Source organism: Cydia pomonella, chromosome 28 (assembly GCF_033807575.1).
Source record: "Cydia pomonella isolate Wapato2018A chromosome 28, ilCydPomo1, whole genome shotgun sequence".
NCBI classification, from domain to species: domain Eukaryota; kingdom Metazoa; phylum Arthropoda; class Insecta; order Lepidoptera; family Tortricidae; genus Cydia; species Cydia pomonella.
The window spans coordinates 7293306-7310855 of NC_084730.1; the positions used below are offsets into that span (position 1 = coordinate 7293306).

General features: G+C 39.9%; 1 protein-coding gene across 1 annotated transcript; it reads left to right on the top strand.

Moving 5' to 3' along the window:
• The first annotated feature begins 657 nt into the window (after window positions 1-657).
• LOC133533085 (tRNA pseudouridine(38/39) synthase) lies at window positions 658-17243 on the top strand. The gene is made up of 10 exons (XM_061872028.1): window positions 658-821; window positions 902-1026; window positions 2394-2529; window positions 4598-4663; window positions 5848-6002; window positions 7692-7897; window positions 8799-8946; window positions 10608-10760; window positions 13585-13754; window positions 17107-17243. The coding sequence occupies exons 1-10, from the start codon at window positions 747-749 to the stop codon at window positions 17184-17186; spliced, it is 1314 nt and encodes a 437-aa protein (XP_061728012.1). The 5' UTR covers window positions 658-746; the 3' UTR covers window positions 17187-17243.
• Window positions 17244-17550: the final 307 nt, after the last annotated feature.

Below are 17550 nucleotides of genomic sequence, written 5' to 3' on the forward strand. Positions count from 1 at the left end.
CATGTCGAACGATTGGAGACGTGTTATGACCTTATGACATTATAATTATAAATTCTAGGTACTTTTATTAAAGTTTTTTTCAACATCTCATCTTCCTAGCTTTGTCTGAGTGACTAAACTGAACCCTTCTCAATAAATAAATTTATTCTAAATACTATTTTCTATAAATAGTTTTTTTACGATGAATCCTGGCTGTATGATATGTAAAGCTTTTGTTTTTAAAATTATAAAAGTTTTTACAGTGGCATAAAAAGCGCCAATTACATCCACACTTTCAGATATCGGGCCCGAAATCAGTTCCGATGACGGGCCTGATAATCGTTTTCCGTTTCACGCATTGAAATAAAATGAAAATCTTTATTTCAGGCAACTAGGGGCCAATAAGTAAATACCTTAAAAACTAACATACATATTTCAACAATATATTTTAAAACTAAACACATAATAATATCAGCACATTTTATACATTTCAAATATTGTTAACGGTGTGCTGATATTTGGTAAAACTAATACTCTTGTTCGGGCCCAACGTCGGGCCATCAGGCCTGATAAAATGTGGATGTAATTGGCATTTCAGGCCTGATAAAGTGTGGATGTATTTGGCATTTAACGCAGTATGGCTTAATTAGAATGACGAAAAAAAATGCAATGCAATGACATATGTCAATGTCATAGCATTGGCATGCAAGTGTATTGAGTTTGTAAACACTCTTTTTAATACTTAATATAATAAAATACCAAATAAAATGGACATAGTGCCTCCTAAACCGAAGAAGTTTAAAAGTGCGACCAGAGAAGAGCTACTAAATTTGAGTAAAGATGTATGGTTAAAAACATACTCCGCTTTGACAATCTTAACCTATAAGAAAACATATTTTTCAATTTCACTGTCTATTTTTAGGATTTGGTGGATAAAATAATGCAATTAGAAGCTCATAATGCACAGCTGAAGAATATAATTAGTAAAAATATATCTGGCGTTGAGGAGACTGAGCGAAAAAGGAAGAAACCATTTGATTTTAGCAAGTTAGTACAACATCAAAAAAACGAACTCAACGAGGGTGCGGAGTGTTAGGGTCGGCAACGCGCATGTAACTCCTCTAGAGTTGCAGGTGACATAGGCTTCTGGGACTGCTTACCATCAGCCGGGCCGTATGCTTGTTAGCCACAGACATAGTTTAAAAAAAACCCCAAAAAGTGAACATATTTTGTTTACATTTTGACTGACAGTCGGCTCGATTCGAGCAATGCTTATAAGAAATTACAGCGGTATGACACCGACCTGTCAGTGTCAAAAGAGACATTTCTTCAGCCAAAATATGTTGCTGTGATTTCCTATAAGCATTGTTAAAATCGGGAATTGTTAAGTATTATAAGTAAATATACATACATTTATTATAAGAGGTGTATAGTATTTACTTTGAAAATTAGAGTTTCCAAATTTGATAGCCAAACTAGAGCCATACGTTTCATGGTTTTGATGACCCTGCCTATGAAACTGATGGTCCTGGGTTTGAATCCCAGTGAGGGCATTTATTTGTGTTATGAACACAGATATTTGTTTCTGAGTCATGGGTGTTTTCTATGTATATGTGTAATTTATCAATGTATATAATGTCACCTAGTACCAAAAAAAGAAGAGCAGAAGAAATAAGAGCAAAAACAAAAGTAGACGACGTAATGAAGAAAGTTAAAATGGCAATGGACAGGACATATGACATGGGATAATAAGGAAAAATGGACCAAAATAATTACAGACTGGCAACCACAAGACGGTAACAGAAAAAGAGGTAGACCAATTAAAAGGTGGATGGATGACATCATGTCTATAGGGGGCGCCACCTGGACCAGGAAAGCCATTAATAGAAAGGAATTGAAACAGCTGGGACAGGCCTATGTGTCAGAAGACACACTGAAAACTAATCCGGACAATCCGATGTGTTAGTTTTTAAGTAATCTTGTTTATAAATCAATCTCTCTGCTTTGCCTAAAGGTTGACTGGTAGAGAATGCCTCATGGCATTAAGTCCGCCTTTTGTACTATAAGGTTTTCTTTAGTGCAATAAAGATTAAATAATAAATAAATGTAATATAATACCGTTTTAGTTTTGGCGATAAAGGCTATTATGATTATGATTATCCATAGTACAAGCTTTGCTTAGTTTGGAGCTAGGTCGATCTGTCCACAAACATGTATTTATCTATTTATTTATTATGGTAACTGAATAGTCAGATGTAGTTTTTTGAGAACTATATTTACCGCCTGATATTTGGGGCCGTCCAGTTACACCTAAATACCCTGCAATTAATTTTTTAGAGTTCTACACTTTTATATACTTACCAATAATGATGATATGTCTTTTTTTTATATGTCTTCATATACATTTGTCACAGATGCCAATACCGCAGAGTCCTTCTCCGCATTCTGTATTTTGGATGGGACTACCAAGGGCTCGCTGTGCAGGAGGACACCACGCAGACCATAGAGCATTATCTCTTTCACGCGCTAACCAAGTCCTGCCTGATACAGGTGAGAGGATTATGGTTTTCCTTTGAATAAAAGAATCGGATCTTTCCTTGTTTGCGTCAATATTTTACTGTTTTATGTCAATATTTTTTAATTTTCTCTAGAAATAATAGATAACATTATCTATTGTAAAAAAAAAGGTAGCTACAAGTAAAAACTTCAGATACTCAACAACCGCTTCATATATATATACACACACACACACACACACCCCATTCCCATTGTGTTCCCTTACCATTTGTTTCACTTGCAACCTATATATGTATATTTATATTTTTTATATAATATAACACTTTTGCTGCAGCAATTAGTGTAACTCGTAATTAACAATTTGCTTGGGGGTCTTCCGACCACCAACCGCAGTGAATGTTAATTACCAAGAAAATTACAAAACACTACTTTGTTTCATACCAGAATTTCTAATCCTCCACATTTATTTAGGAATAGAAAACCAGACTGAAAAGAATTTTGAGTTTAATAATATCTGCTCTCTATCTATCGCTAAGACAAGGTTTTGTTTTCATTTTTGTACAATAAAGTGTTTTACTATTCTATTGTATTAAGCGGTGGTGGCCGAGTGGATATGACGTCCGACTTTCAATCCGGAGGTCGTGGGTTCTAATCCTGGGTCGTACCAATGAGTTTTTCGGAACTTATGTACGAAATATCATTTGATATTTACCACTAGCTTTTCGGTGAAGGAAAACATCGTGAGGAAACCTGCATACATCTGCGAAGAAATTCAAAGGTGTATGTGAAGTCCCCAATCCGCATTGGGCTAGCGTGGGGACTATAGCCCGAGCCCTCTCGCGCATGAGAGGAGGCCTGTGCCCAGCAGTGGGACGTATATAGGCTGAATTATTATTATAATTATTATTGTATTAAGCCCTTTTATTCTGAGTTAGAGTATGTCTTTTAACTCAGTGTGCCGCTTGGCAAAGGCCTGCTCCTGCTCTGTCCATTGGGGTCAGTCGTGGGCCACTTTTCTCCAGTTCGGGCCCGCTGTGAGTTTGAGTTCATCCTCCCATCTTGTTCGAGGTTTCCTCTGGCTCCGCAACCTCTTGGATACCAATTCGTTACGAATTTGCTCCATTTTTCCTGCCTGTCTCTTAACATGTGGCCAGTCCATCTCCACTTCTGCTGATCTATTTTAGTGAGTATGTCGGTCACTTTTGTTTTTTTCCTCAAGTCTTCATTTCTTATTTTGTCTAGTCTGCGTGTTCCCGTCATACTTCGTTCCATGGACCTCTGGCAGTATTTAAGGCTGTCTCGGTCGCGGTGTTTTACTACTATTACTTATATTTTAGTCTGGCCAGTGATTTTTGCCTACTAACTTCCTTTAACCTTTTGAACGCCACGCCTATCGCTCGCGGCGCGTACCTAATCGTGAACCTTGTCGGTACGCATGAAGGTTGATATTGGGCTGTAGCCGCGCGCGTCATATGACGTCTTTGGCGGTCAAAAGGTTAAGTTTGAATTTGACCACTTTATTAGGCAGGGATCTGCCTGATGGACCCTTTACATTTAATTGTGAATTGTGTAATTTAGTGTTGTGTTCCTGCCGGTGAGTGAGGTTGCCAGAACTCAGCAAGGGTGCGGAGTGTAAGGATCGGCAACGCGCATGCAACACATCTGTAGTTGCAGGCGTCCATAGGCTACGGTAACCGCTTACCATCAGACGGGCCGAATGCTCGTTTGCACCGACGTGGTATAAAAAAAATGTTGAAAGCACCACACAAAGCACTTTCCTCAGAATGTCCAGGTTATAAATTAAAAATGTCAGACCATTGGTAATCTCATCTAGGTGACTTAGTATAATCCTTATGGTTAATTTGTAGCATATATTTAACTAACTAACTATTGTGGCGCAGTGACCCAAAACGAGAGAGCGCCACCTGCCCCGATCCTGTGCCAATTCCTGCCAGTTATCGGCTTGGAGTTGGCACAGATCCGCCTGTACGAGTACACTGTCGCTCCAGCGGTATCTGCGCCGACACCCACTGGACGGCGACCAGTCGGTCGTCCGAAATAAACATCTATTTGTGTTTATTTATTTTTTATTTATTAACAGAGCCGTGAGACATCACAGTACCATAGATGCGGGCGGACGGATAAGGGAGTCAGTGCCTTTGGGCAGGTTAGTAGAGTTTTTATTTTCTTTTATTACCCTTTTTCTTTTACTTTCGTTTTTCTCCAGTTGGCCCTTTCATTTGTCATTTTAAGGCCGTCCCCTATCTGAATGACCTCGCGCGTTCCAACTCCCTCGCCCCCCTTCCTCGTTCTTCACATTGACAACTTGAATTTGCACAAACAAACAAATTAACCGTTCATTAGCTCTCTGAAAACTGACACACTAACTTTAATCACTCAAAAGTCAAAATCTGACGATAAATTCATAGAGAATAATTGCGCGCGCGTCGCGTCGATTGACACGGGTTTCCCGTTCAACGGCCAAGCAGCGACTGCCCCTCGTCGCCCGCGCAGACACCCGTGCGCCGGAGCAACGCATGAAGTTGAATAGTATCGATTTTTCAAAAACCATTTATTTAATTGAAAAATCGGTAGACGTAATTGAAGTGTACATCATTATTCACTATTGGTTAAAGTGTCATGTCTAAGCGTTGCATAATAAGGGAGTTTATACGGATTATAACTCGAGATAAGTGTTATATCTACTTCAGCTGCTAAATTAGGGGCTACACATTTTATAAGTACTATCATGTCTTAGTATTATTTTTTCTATAAATATCATTAAACATCACTTGCATAACATGTTGGCCCGCAGGTTTGCTCGTTCGCAGCGTTCTGTCAGAGCTTCTATACGAGCAGCCTGTGGTTCAACTGCACTCAGAAGTCGCTCAGTGCCCTGAGGGTTCAATATAATAACGGCTTTCGGGCGTTGTTGAAGCTGCCCCGCTTCTGTAGTGCTTCAAAAATGTTTGCGGAGGCGCGCACAGACGGCTTTCACGCCATCATACGCAAAAAAACTGCCTCGCTAGTGAATAGGATGCGGAGCAGCTCTAACGGCATCCTGAAAATGTTTGTAGGAAAGCCTGATTCTCCCATGCACAAACATATTAATAAATTAATGATCATGGGTAGTTTAATTGCGTGAATTTTAATTTAATTTAGTTATTTTATTGTGAATTTTAAGTTAATTTATTTATAAGATGTGAATTTCAATTTAATTAATTAATTTATTTATTTTTAAATATTAACAATAGATTTTAAGTCACTATGTACCTAACCCCAATGGATCCTAGTTATCTAAATAAAGAAAATTTATTATTATTATTATAAAGTTTTTTCTCAAAATTCCAGGTCATATCGATATCACTGCGTAGCAACCAGGGCGAAAATGGCGACGTCGCTAAAGAGATGCCGTACTGCAAGATCTTGAACCGACTGCTGCCTAAAGACATCAGGGCGGTCGCTTGGATGCCTATACCGAGTGACAAACCTGAATATAGTGCTAGGTAAATAAGTATACTATTGGTATTCCAGTTGTGAAAATACGGAAATGAAAATTAAGAGGGCAGAATAGCTTTGCGATCCTAGCGAAATAACAGTACTTTTTCTATGAAAGTCCATTTCGGGAGAAACCGTTTTCCACTAAATCTTACCAAATCACTTTGATTTTGTTGCCGATCTCTTCAGCATAATATATTCTAGGGTTATAGGTTTCACTTAAAAAACGTATCAGTATTGCGATACAACGAGGAAATGCCGCCAGCATTCTTGGTACAATGCCTCAAGGGCCTATTTTAGATATAAGCTAGTTATAGTAATCATCTGTATATATCCATTATGTATATTATTATTGTCAATAAATATATTAATAAAAAAAAAAAATTGTTTACAAATTTTGAAAAAAAAAGATTTCTTATAAACCTAGTTTTTTATTGTGTCAATAACGTACTAAAAAATCATGAAGAATGGAAAATATTTAGAAGTGGAAAAACGTTTTCTCTTTTTGTATGGACGATCCCGTGGTATACTTCCTTCCTAAGGGAAAAGCATAACTTGAATTATCGAATTTAAAGTATTTAAACTGTCGTGAGACGTACAGTCAAAATATTTAATTTGTGATCCATTTCGTACCTTGTCACAGTGACAATAGTATGAGGTCTGTACCGACTTTCATGTTGTTTGTCACTGTGACAAGGTACGAACACTATACTACACTAGGTACTAACAACATAATAATTTTACGGTTGACACTCACGTGTTCTTAGTCACTCGCGCGACATGTTTCGGAGAGCCTGAGTGTAAGGCCTGAGTGGACGCTCGGGTTGGACGTGCAGCGGGGCGGGGCGTGCGGCGTGCATGTTAAACAAATGCAAACGTATAGGAGCGGCCGCACTGCACGCTGCTCACGTCACTTGTGAGCCTGACGCCACGCTACACGCCCCATAGAACGCTCCGCTTCGAGCGTCACTTGTGAGCCTGACGCCACGCTGTACGCCCCGCATAACGCTCCGCGTCGAGCGTCACTTGTGAGCCTGACGCCACGCTGTACGCCCCGCAGAACGCTCCGCTTCGAGCGTCACTTGTGAGCCTGACGCCACGCTGTACGCCCCGCAGAACGCTCCGCTTCGAGCGTCACTTGTGAGCCTGACGCCACGCTGTACGCCCCGCAGAACGCTCCGCTTCGAGCGTCACTTGTGAGCCTGACGCCACGCTGTACGCCCCGCATAACGCTCCGCGTCGAGCGTCACTTGTGAGCCTGACGCCACGCTGTACGCCCCGCAGAACGCTCCGCTTCGAGCGTCACTTGTGAGCCTGACGCCACGCTGCACGCCCCGCAGAACGCTCCGCTTCGAGCGTCACTTGTGAGCCTGACGCCACGCTGCACGCCCCGCAGAACGCTCCGTTTCGAGCGTCCACTCAGGCCTTACACTAAGACAGAACTCGGATTGGGCGGTCGCTCCCGGATGAACGCTACAGCGTGTTATTCTTGTTTAACCTGCTGCCTGTTTTCGGGCGCTAGAAGAGCGTAAATATACTTCAAAGCGTTTAATTTCACCACTAAATACGGCAACATCCCACTAACCACTCCCTGGTGGCCGATAGTTACTGGTTTACGTATCGACCCGTGAGTGGTGAGCCGCCGCTTGAATTGTAAAATTATCTTCAAAATTAATTGTAAACTGTATAATGTCCAGATTCGATTGCACTCAACGCCAATACAAATACTACTTCTCCCTCGGTGCGCTAAACTTAACTGCCCTGCGCGCCGCGTGCGCGCAGCTCCCGGGCGCGCGCGACTTCCGCCATCTTTGCAAGATGGACGTCGGCAATGGCGTCACGCAGTTTGTCAGGGAGCTGAAAACGGCGGAGATATTGCCGGTGGACGAAGAAGGAGATAGCCGTTAGTATATCAGCTAATATATGCCAAGTTTCTATCTAATATATACAATCTTCCCACTCATTCTCTCTGTTTATGCTTCTCTCTTTCTCTCTTTTTTTTCATACACGCTTTCTCTCTCCCTTGCTCTTATAGCCGTTAGTATATCTTAGTAGTTTTACTATCAAGTTCCAACTAATATTATAACCGGAATTCTATTTTTAACCCCTTCCGCTTGTAATATATGTAAGTTGTAAATTGTTAAACAATACACGTTTTGGTATCACGCTGTTTATGCTTCTCTCTTTCTCACTTTTTCACACACACTTTTTCTCACTCACTCACATTCTCCCTCCCTTGCTCTTATTTTTTCACACACACTCTCCCTCACTCACGCACGTTCTCCCTCCCTTGCTCTTATAGCTGTTAGTAAGTATATCTTAGTAGTTTTATTAATATCATACCCGGAACTCTATTTTCAACCCCGTCCGCTTATAAATCGTTGAGCAATACACTTTTCGTTTGTCGCGACTCTCGCGACATCTAGTTGCATGTAGCGGCACGGATAAATCCGCAACTTGACGCTAGATGTCGTCTACGACAATATTTGAGGTGCATATACGATTCACATAGCTTTAACTCACATAGGTGAGGAAACAATGGTGAAACATATATAACCATTTATATAGGTATTATGTATTGATATACGGGACGAGAAAAAATACGGGACGCGTTACTTAAATACGGTGACAGTCCCGTATATACGGGACGCATGGCAACCCTATGCATTAAGGGCGGTAAACAGGAATTTACGAACAAGTGTTTTCGTAATTCGTAATTCGTGTACCGCCCGTGGCACACACAATGTTTTTCATCACACTTGTGAGTAAAAAACTGCGTATAAAATACTATTTTAATATTTCAGCTTACACAATGTACTACCTACTGATAGAAAGCAACGCGTTCCTCTGGCATCAGATACGATGTATTATGGGCGTCCTACTTCTAGTCGGACAAGGCAAGGAGTCGCCAGATGTCATTACCGAGCTGTTGGATATTGAGAAAAACCCTAGGTATGTTTAATATCATAAAATACATACAGTGTAAATTCTATAACAATAAGCAATAAAGGTAGAACTTAATTAATTACAAATTAATATATCTATTATTATAACCTCTGCAGCTATGGTTTCTTACCTTTGCCTAGTTAGTATTTAGTTTTAGCCTAGATTAAGTTACCTATAGATCAAGTAAAATACGCTCCTATCACTTTTTGTATCAATTCGCGCCAAATTGTGAAACTCGGATGTGATCTGGTTTCCTACGGGACAGGCCTCGCCTAGTGTAGGAACCAGGCTAACTGGAAGGCACAAACCCTGTTCTTTCAAATTCTGTACTGTTGGATAGTTCTTTATTGTTATGTGTAAGCGGCAACTTGAATTTGTAAAGAGAAATTAATATGTTTATGTTTATATAGCGACACTCCAAAGGACCGGACGTTTTTTGACGCTATAGAGTATTTTCGTTATACAATAAATAAATATTATAGGACATTATTACACAAATTGACCAAGCCCCACAGTAAGCTCAATAAGGCTTGTGTTGAGGGTACTTAGTCAACGATATATATAATATATAAATATTTATAAATACTTAAATACATAGAAAACACCCATGACTCACAAACAACTGGAACAAATATCCGTGTTCATCACACAAATATATGCTCTTACCAGGATTTGAACCCGGGACCATCAGCTTCATAGATAGGGTCACTACACACTAGGCCAGACCGGTCGTCAAAATCGATAATGTGTTTGTGCACGTATAATGGAGCCGGTAACGGTAACGGTACGATGAATTTTATCGACTAATCACCCCCGATACCGATGTTTTTTCTCAACCATTTTAAAAATGCACCCCTTCTAAGTTTTAGGGCGCCAAACACGACTGCACTTGGTTAATGTACCATTATTGGTCTATTTACCTGTACCACATTTAAAGAAAAAATATCATTCGATAGCTTATGAATTAGGCCATAAATTAAAAGCATAAATTTTACAAATTACTCGAGAATTAATAACTAAAAGAAAAATTGTCTACAAAAATTTACTTTTTTTTCATATTATCTGTTTTTTTCGTAAACGAGGTCGTTGACCTGTACTTTTTTTATTGTTAAATTATTGTACAAGTAACATTAAGAACGAAGAATTTAGTACATTGACCCACCTGCGCCTCAATTACACGCGCGTAATTATATTGCTGTCCCGCCCATGATAGCGGTCAATGCTACTGTGCGAGCGGGACAGCACTATACGCGTGCGATAGAAATAGATACAGAGACCAAGGCCAAGAAGACAATCGTTTGCAGAAAACTAAACATGATTAAAACTTTTAGAACGCCATTTGACTTTGATCCTTATTCTTTCAGTAATATGTGTTAAATTTGTTAAATATCACAAATAGATAAAAGACCAAAGGTATGGCGGCATCGTTTCTAGCGATGGCGCCACAACCTTTAGCTTATGCCCGGTAAAATGGCGCCACTTTTGGATAGTTAACAAATTTAACTTATAACAGCGAAAGAATAAGTATCAAAGTCAGATGGCGTTTTAAAAAGTTTTAATCATGTGTCGAAAGATGGCAGTAAATTTAGTAGACTATAAAATATACTTTGACAATACGCCTCTATCTATACTCAATTCTCTTTGCTACTATTTCACAAATTTTGCAGGAAACCACAATACAGCATGGCGCTGGATGTCCCACTAAACCTGTTCCATTGCACCTACGATTTGGAACAAACGCATAAATGGATATATGATAGGGAAGAACTCAAAACGGTCATAGCTCAGTTGCAGGGAGAATGGACTATCCATAATATCAAGTAAGTAACTAAGTAAATAGACAACTGGCCGTCCCTACAACGTAGTGTCAGGATTTTTTTTAACTCTACCTATGTTACTTAATATCATTTTTTTTAAATCTCTATGTAACTTAGTAATACATTATATGTATGTTTAATTCTAGAGATAGTTCCAAAAATGTATAATGTGTGTAATACAAGTTTACTAATTTTATGTTCTGACTACATATGTATTAACAGTATAAGTGGCTTGGCTGTAGCTGTAAACTTATACTTTGTGTTTGCCTGAATAAAGAATAAAGAATAAAGTAACAAGTGTCTTGTCTATTTCTATTTCTTATACAGGTGTTTATTTAGTCACCTGCAATAATTTACGGGCTGAATATATAAATAAATAAATAACATATATTAATAAATATATAAATAAATAATTCTATTTCTTATACCTTTTACAATGGGACCAATCCCGAAATCGCGAGATTTCTTTTACTCTTCCATAGAAAATGTCAAGGTCAGACAGCCAAAATCACATCCTCGCACACCTCTTGTGGAAACGCGGCCTAAAGCGTTAACGAAGATGAAAATGTTTTGAAAATGAAAATGTTTTATTTGTTAATAATACAGGGTTCAATTGTAAAGGTTGGAGTCTTCTAGTAAGTATAAAATACCTGTGACAGAAGACCCCGCTCTTCCATAACAACACGTGTAGAACTGAATTAACAAATAATATAAACAACAAGCAGTTTTGCTGAGTAAAAAGAACAAATATAACAATTTTGATATTTATAATATCAATACATTTAATTTCGCGAAGAAGATCGCGAAGTATTACTCTTCTATAGACAATGTCAAGGTCAGACAGCCAAAATTACATCCTCGCACACCTCTTGTGGAAAGGCGGCCTAAAGCTTTAACGAAGATCGCGAAGTATTACTCTTCTATAGAAAATGTCAAGGTCAGACAGCCGAAATCACATCCTCGCACACCTCTTGTGGAAACGCGGCCTAAAGCGTTAACGAAGATCGCGAAGTATTACTCTTCTATAGAAAATGTCAAGGTCAGACAGCCGAAATCACATCCTCGCACACCTCTTGTGGAAACGCGGCCTAAAGCGTTTACGAAGATCGCGAAGTATTACTCTTCTATAGAAAATGTCAAGGTCAGACAGCCGAAATCACATCCTCGCACACCTCTTGTGGAAACGCGGCCTAAAGCGTTTACGAAGATCGCGAAGTATTACTCTTCTATAGAAAATGTCAAGGTCAGACAGCCGAAATCACATCCTCGCACACCTCTTGTGGAAACGCGGCCTAAAGCGTTAACGAAGATCGCGAAGTATTACTCTTCTATAGAAAATGTCAAGGTCAGACAGCCGAAATCACATCCTCGCACACCTCTTGTGGAAACGCGGCCTAAAGCGTTAACGAAGATCGCGAAGTATTACTCTTCTATAGAAAATGTCAAGGTCAGACAGCCAAAATTACATCCTCGCACACCTCTTGTGGAAACGCGGCGTAAAGTGTTAACGAAGATCGCGAAGTATTACTCTTCTATGGAAAATGTCAAGGTCAGACAGTCAAAATCACATCCTCGCACACCTCTTGTGGAAACGCGGCCTAAAGCGTTTACGAAGATCGCGAAGTATTACTCTTCTATAGAAAATGTCAAGGTCAGACAGCCAAAATCACATCCTCGCACACCTCTTGTGGAAACGCGGCCTAAAGCGTTTACGAAGATCGCGAAGTATAACCGCACGACGAAGTTGGGTAGTGATTTATTCCTGAGTACGAGTCCCAGATATTTGTTCCTGATTCGTGGGTGTTTTCATAGTATTTAAGTATTTATATGTTATATATAGGAGTAGAGCTGGAGGCACAAGGTGATTGGGTACGCGGATAACCTTGCTTTGTTAGGGGAACGCCGTGAAAAGGTGGTTGAGGCGGTAAAGGTCCTCGAGCAGGAAGCAACCAAGATAGGTCTCAGGATCAATCAAGCTAAAACAGAATACCTTCACATGAAACGGTACAAAAACACGCGAGTTCACCGTGACGGCCTTCATGTGGAGAGTACCGTCTATCAGGGTGTTGACAAGTTCCGCTACCTCGGATGTACAGTCACCGATACAAACACCCGGGAGGAGATTGCATTCCGCATTCAAAACGCACTACGATGTAGTGCAGCCCTCCATAAAGTGTTGGTGTCCAGGCTTCTCAGGAAGAGTACAAAATTAAGAATCTATAAAACCGTCATTCGGCCTATTCTCATGTACGGCTGTGAGGCCTGGACACTAACTCAAAAAGAGGAAAGTCGGCTCCTGATAGCGGAAAGAAAAGTGCTCAGGAAGATCCTGGGACCTGTCCGAAGTGACGACGGCGCCTGGAGGATCCGGAAAAATGCCGAGATCGAGGAGTCGGTGGCTGTGCCCAATATCATCGGCGTAACTAAATCCCACAGACTTCGCTGGCTCGGTCACCTACTCAGAATGGGGGAGGATCGCGTAGTCAAGGAAGCGTACTTGGGGCGACCAACCGGCCGTCGACCGATCGGGCGCCGGGCGCCCCGGGTACCGCCGGTGTGATGTCGTGGAGGCGGACCTGCGTCGGCTGAATGCCAATTCATGGCAGGAAACCGCGCTGGATCGGGACAGGTGGCGTTCTCTCGTTTCGGAGGCCAAGATTCTTTTTGGATCGCTGAGCCAAAGCAATTAGTTAGTTTAGTTATATTATTATATATATTGTTGTCTGAGTAACTCTCATCAAAAGCCTCTTGAGCTTACTGTGGGGCTTAGTCATTAAAAGTTCCGTGGCGCAAAAATCCGTTTTAATATTATCATTTTTATTTACAGGTCCACCATGATACGAGACGCCCTTCATCAACTAGAAAAACAATACGAAGACACGTGTAAGAGCGAGACGATAGAGTTAGAAAGAGACAGAGTCACAGCACACACGGATTGTCTACTACAGGGCGTGAAACCTAAGGTTTATAAACCTCTTTTGGAAAGACAGACTTGTTGTAAGTATTAAAATATATTAGAAGAAATTTGTATAGCTTTTTTACTAACATGTTTATTCGATGGTCCATTGTGGAAATATAAGTACAACTACTCAGCGCTAGATGGCGTTAACATCTGGTTGTAAAGGAAAGAAATTAAGATACCTAGTTAGTCTACTCATCGCTAGATCAGTGGGAGGAAACTGCAGCGTTGGGGCTATGGAAGGTAGAAGCAAGGAACAGAATCTCCATATACCAAAAAGTGTCCGACAAAAAAACCATTAATAGGTGGCGCTACAATACCTAGAATACTTGAGAAATAAATCTAATCAAGTAATCATAGACAGCGCACTTCACTCCCTCAATAACGCCTAGGTTCTTAGCTACTCTAGCGCTACTCTGGAGAGATTTGGAACTATTATTTATAGCTGCCAGCTGGACACTTTTGCAACAGTTCTGCCTGAGGAGATTCTGTTCCTTGCCTTCCATGGGCGTTCGGCTCAGGGGGCCTACCGCGAAAACCGAAATTCGCAAATTGTGGGGATCTTTCTCTTTTACTCTCACTGAGACATAATTAGAGTGACAGAGGAAAATGCCCGCAATTCACGAACTTCAATTTTCGCGGTTATAGCCCAGCATTGCTACGAGCGATTATTAGGGTTGGCAGAACTTGACGTTCCTTTGCGAGTACAACCACAGATAAGACAATCACTTAAATGTTGACACCCCTAAATAGCCGAAAGAGCTAGTGCCATACATTAGAAAGGGAAAACTTGATTTGTCCCTTAATCGCTGTAAAATCGGTTTTGTAGGAAGTTTCCTTTCTGTACCGTAGTAGTACTACTACTACTACCGTAATAATACTATTATTTATTCTTATTTTGTGTTTTTTTTAGTTTATTCAGAAACCAAACAGTCATATTATATTCAGTGGTTAGATGGAGATATCGTGTAGTTTTGATAATGAATAACGCAACTATAAATATGTTTTTTTTTACTAGTCCCTTGAAAGCGTTCCAGATATGGGCTTGCATTAAATAGGGTGGGCTGGTTCTTTTAGACCGCGAGCCAGGAACAGATTGCCATGACCAATCGCCTCCCGGCCGAAAATTCGTGTAGTGGTTAACGGCTAGCTATGATGAACCCTCGTGAACGTCAGGTGCCGCTACGTTGGTGGGTTGAGGAATGGCAGCCACCGAAACACGTAAAACAAAAATAAATTGTCATCGCCTCCCGTTGGATACTATGACAAATGATAGTTCAGCTGCAGTTAATCAAAAAAATCGTCAGCCGGTTATATCGCGGTGGTAAGACCGTCGCATGATCATGTAAAAAATAAGCGCTATACCTTTTTATGATATCAATAACAAATTATGAAACTTTGCATGTAGCATTTCATCAGGCGTTAACGCCTGAAAAGCCATCAACGGATTACGCAATTTACACATAACGCATACTTTGCCGCACATAAAGTGGTAAGGCGCATATTTTTTAAATGTTCATTTTACAGCTGGCGGTCTTTCCACCGCGATACAACCGGCTGACGGTTTTTTAAATTTAAAACAGCATCTAAACTATCATCTGACAAAGTATCAGCCGGGAGGCGAGGACTGACGAAATATGCTCCTGGCCCGTGGTCTATTTTTATATGTAAGCTGTGACAAAATGGACTTATTAAATTATAAATAAAAAAAATAAAACATTCGACTATGACCCGATGAGCTCTTGAGGTCAGGAACATTAATTTAACGAGAGCATTTTGTCATTATTTACTTTAAAACCAAAGCTCGGAACCAGTTTTTAAAATACCGTTACATACCGGTTTATTTCGGTTTTCCCCCCAAACTTTTAGAAGAACGCGAACGTTACAAGAACTTTATTGTTTGTACAGTCAGCGTCAAATACTTTGCAGCAACCAAAGTAGCCAAATAGTTCGGTACACCATATATTTAGTAGGTATGGTGTACCGAACTATTTGGCCACTTTGACTGCTACAAAGTATTTGACGCTGACTGTACTTTGACGACCGGTTTGGCCTAGTGGGTAGTGACCCTTTATACGAAGCTGATGGTCCCGGGTTCAAATCCTGGTAAGGGCATTTATTCGTGTGATGAGCATGGATATTTGTTCCTGAGTCATGGGTGTTTTCTATGTATTTTGGTATTTATAAATATTTTATATATTATATATATCGTTGTCTAAGTACCCTCAACACAAGCCTTATTGAGCTTACTGTAGCACTTAGTCAATTTGTGCAATAATGTCCTATAATACTTATTTTTATTTTATTGTAACCTAAACAAACCGGTTTATTCGACAAGCGACGCAACGGCTGGTCGGCCTGGTGGTGTGCCATAAACATAGACACCGACATAGGATGAAACCGGTTTTTATTGTTCTAAACCGGTAAATATGACAAGAACTTAAAAACCGGTTTAAATATAAAGGTTTTTCGAGCGAAACCGAAATTAAAAGGTTTTGCGCCAAGTACATGATAACGGTTTGGAAATTTAACCGGTTTCCGAGCCTTAATTAAAACAGCTAAGCTTATTTAATGTAAGGAGAAATATAAATATAAATATTATAGGACATTATTACACAAATTGACTAAGTCCCACAGTAAGCTCAATAAAGCTTGTGTTGAGGGTACTTAGACAACGATATATATAATATATAGATATTTATAAATACTTAAATACATAGAAAACACCCATGACTCAGGAACAAATATCCATGCTCATCACGCGAATAAATGCCCTTACCAGGATTTGAACCCGGGACCATCGGCTTCGTAGGCAGGGTCACTACCCACTAGGCCAAACTGGTCGTCCAACAAAGAAATGTAACAATTAAATGGACTATACAGTTAAGAAACTGCTACAAAATGTCGCCGCGATTGTATAGCTCAAGTAGGCAGAGTCATAGAGAAATAAATTATCTTATCATATAGTGCTCATTCCACACATCAGTTTTCTTACCAAAACGCTTATTATTTTCGTAGTCGACATGCGTCAAGTAGCAGATTTATCAGTACATGACAATAGATGTCGCGACGAACGAAAAGTCTAATGCTCAACAATTTTCATCAAATATTATAACCGGATTAACCGGAAATCTATTTTCAACTAATTCTGTGTTTAATATTAGTAGTAAATTATTGAGCAATACACTTTGCCTCCGTCGCGACATCTAGTGTCAAGTAGCGGTACTAATAATTCCGCTATTCGATGCTAGATGTCGTGAGTACGCGTAAAGTAGTATAGAGTGAGCACTTAATGTTTACTTATTTCTCTATATCTATCTCTCTATCTAATTATACACTACTTTACGCGTCATTTGTCTATGCTGACGGGTATTTTTTTATTTTTTTCAGCAACTCTAGAAGAAAGGATAGAATATTACAAGAAGAAAAGAAAAGTACGAAACGATGGCGATGTCAGCTCAGATGTTTAATATAAGTTATTGTTATATGTTTAAGTACATATGTAATAAATATACATTTTCAACACACTTGCGCAAAACGACGTTTTTATTCCACCGATTTTTGGCTCATAATCCTAGATATTAAACACGCGTGCTTTTTCAGCATATTATAACACTCGTGCTTTTTCATTATATTATCCGACTGAGTTAAGAAGGTAACTGATTGCTAATTAGAGGTTAGAGGTCCACTAAAGAGGGGAGACACTAGAGCGTTCGGGCATTCTCGGCTCCGTTCGGCTCAGCATTGCTCCGAGCAATTATTAGGGTTGGCACAACTTCTCTATCCGTGCACAACCACACATAAGATAATGACTTGAATTTTGACAACCCTAAA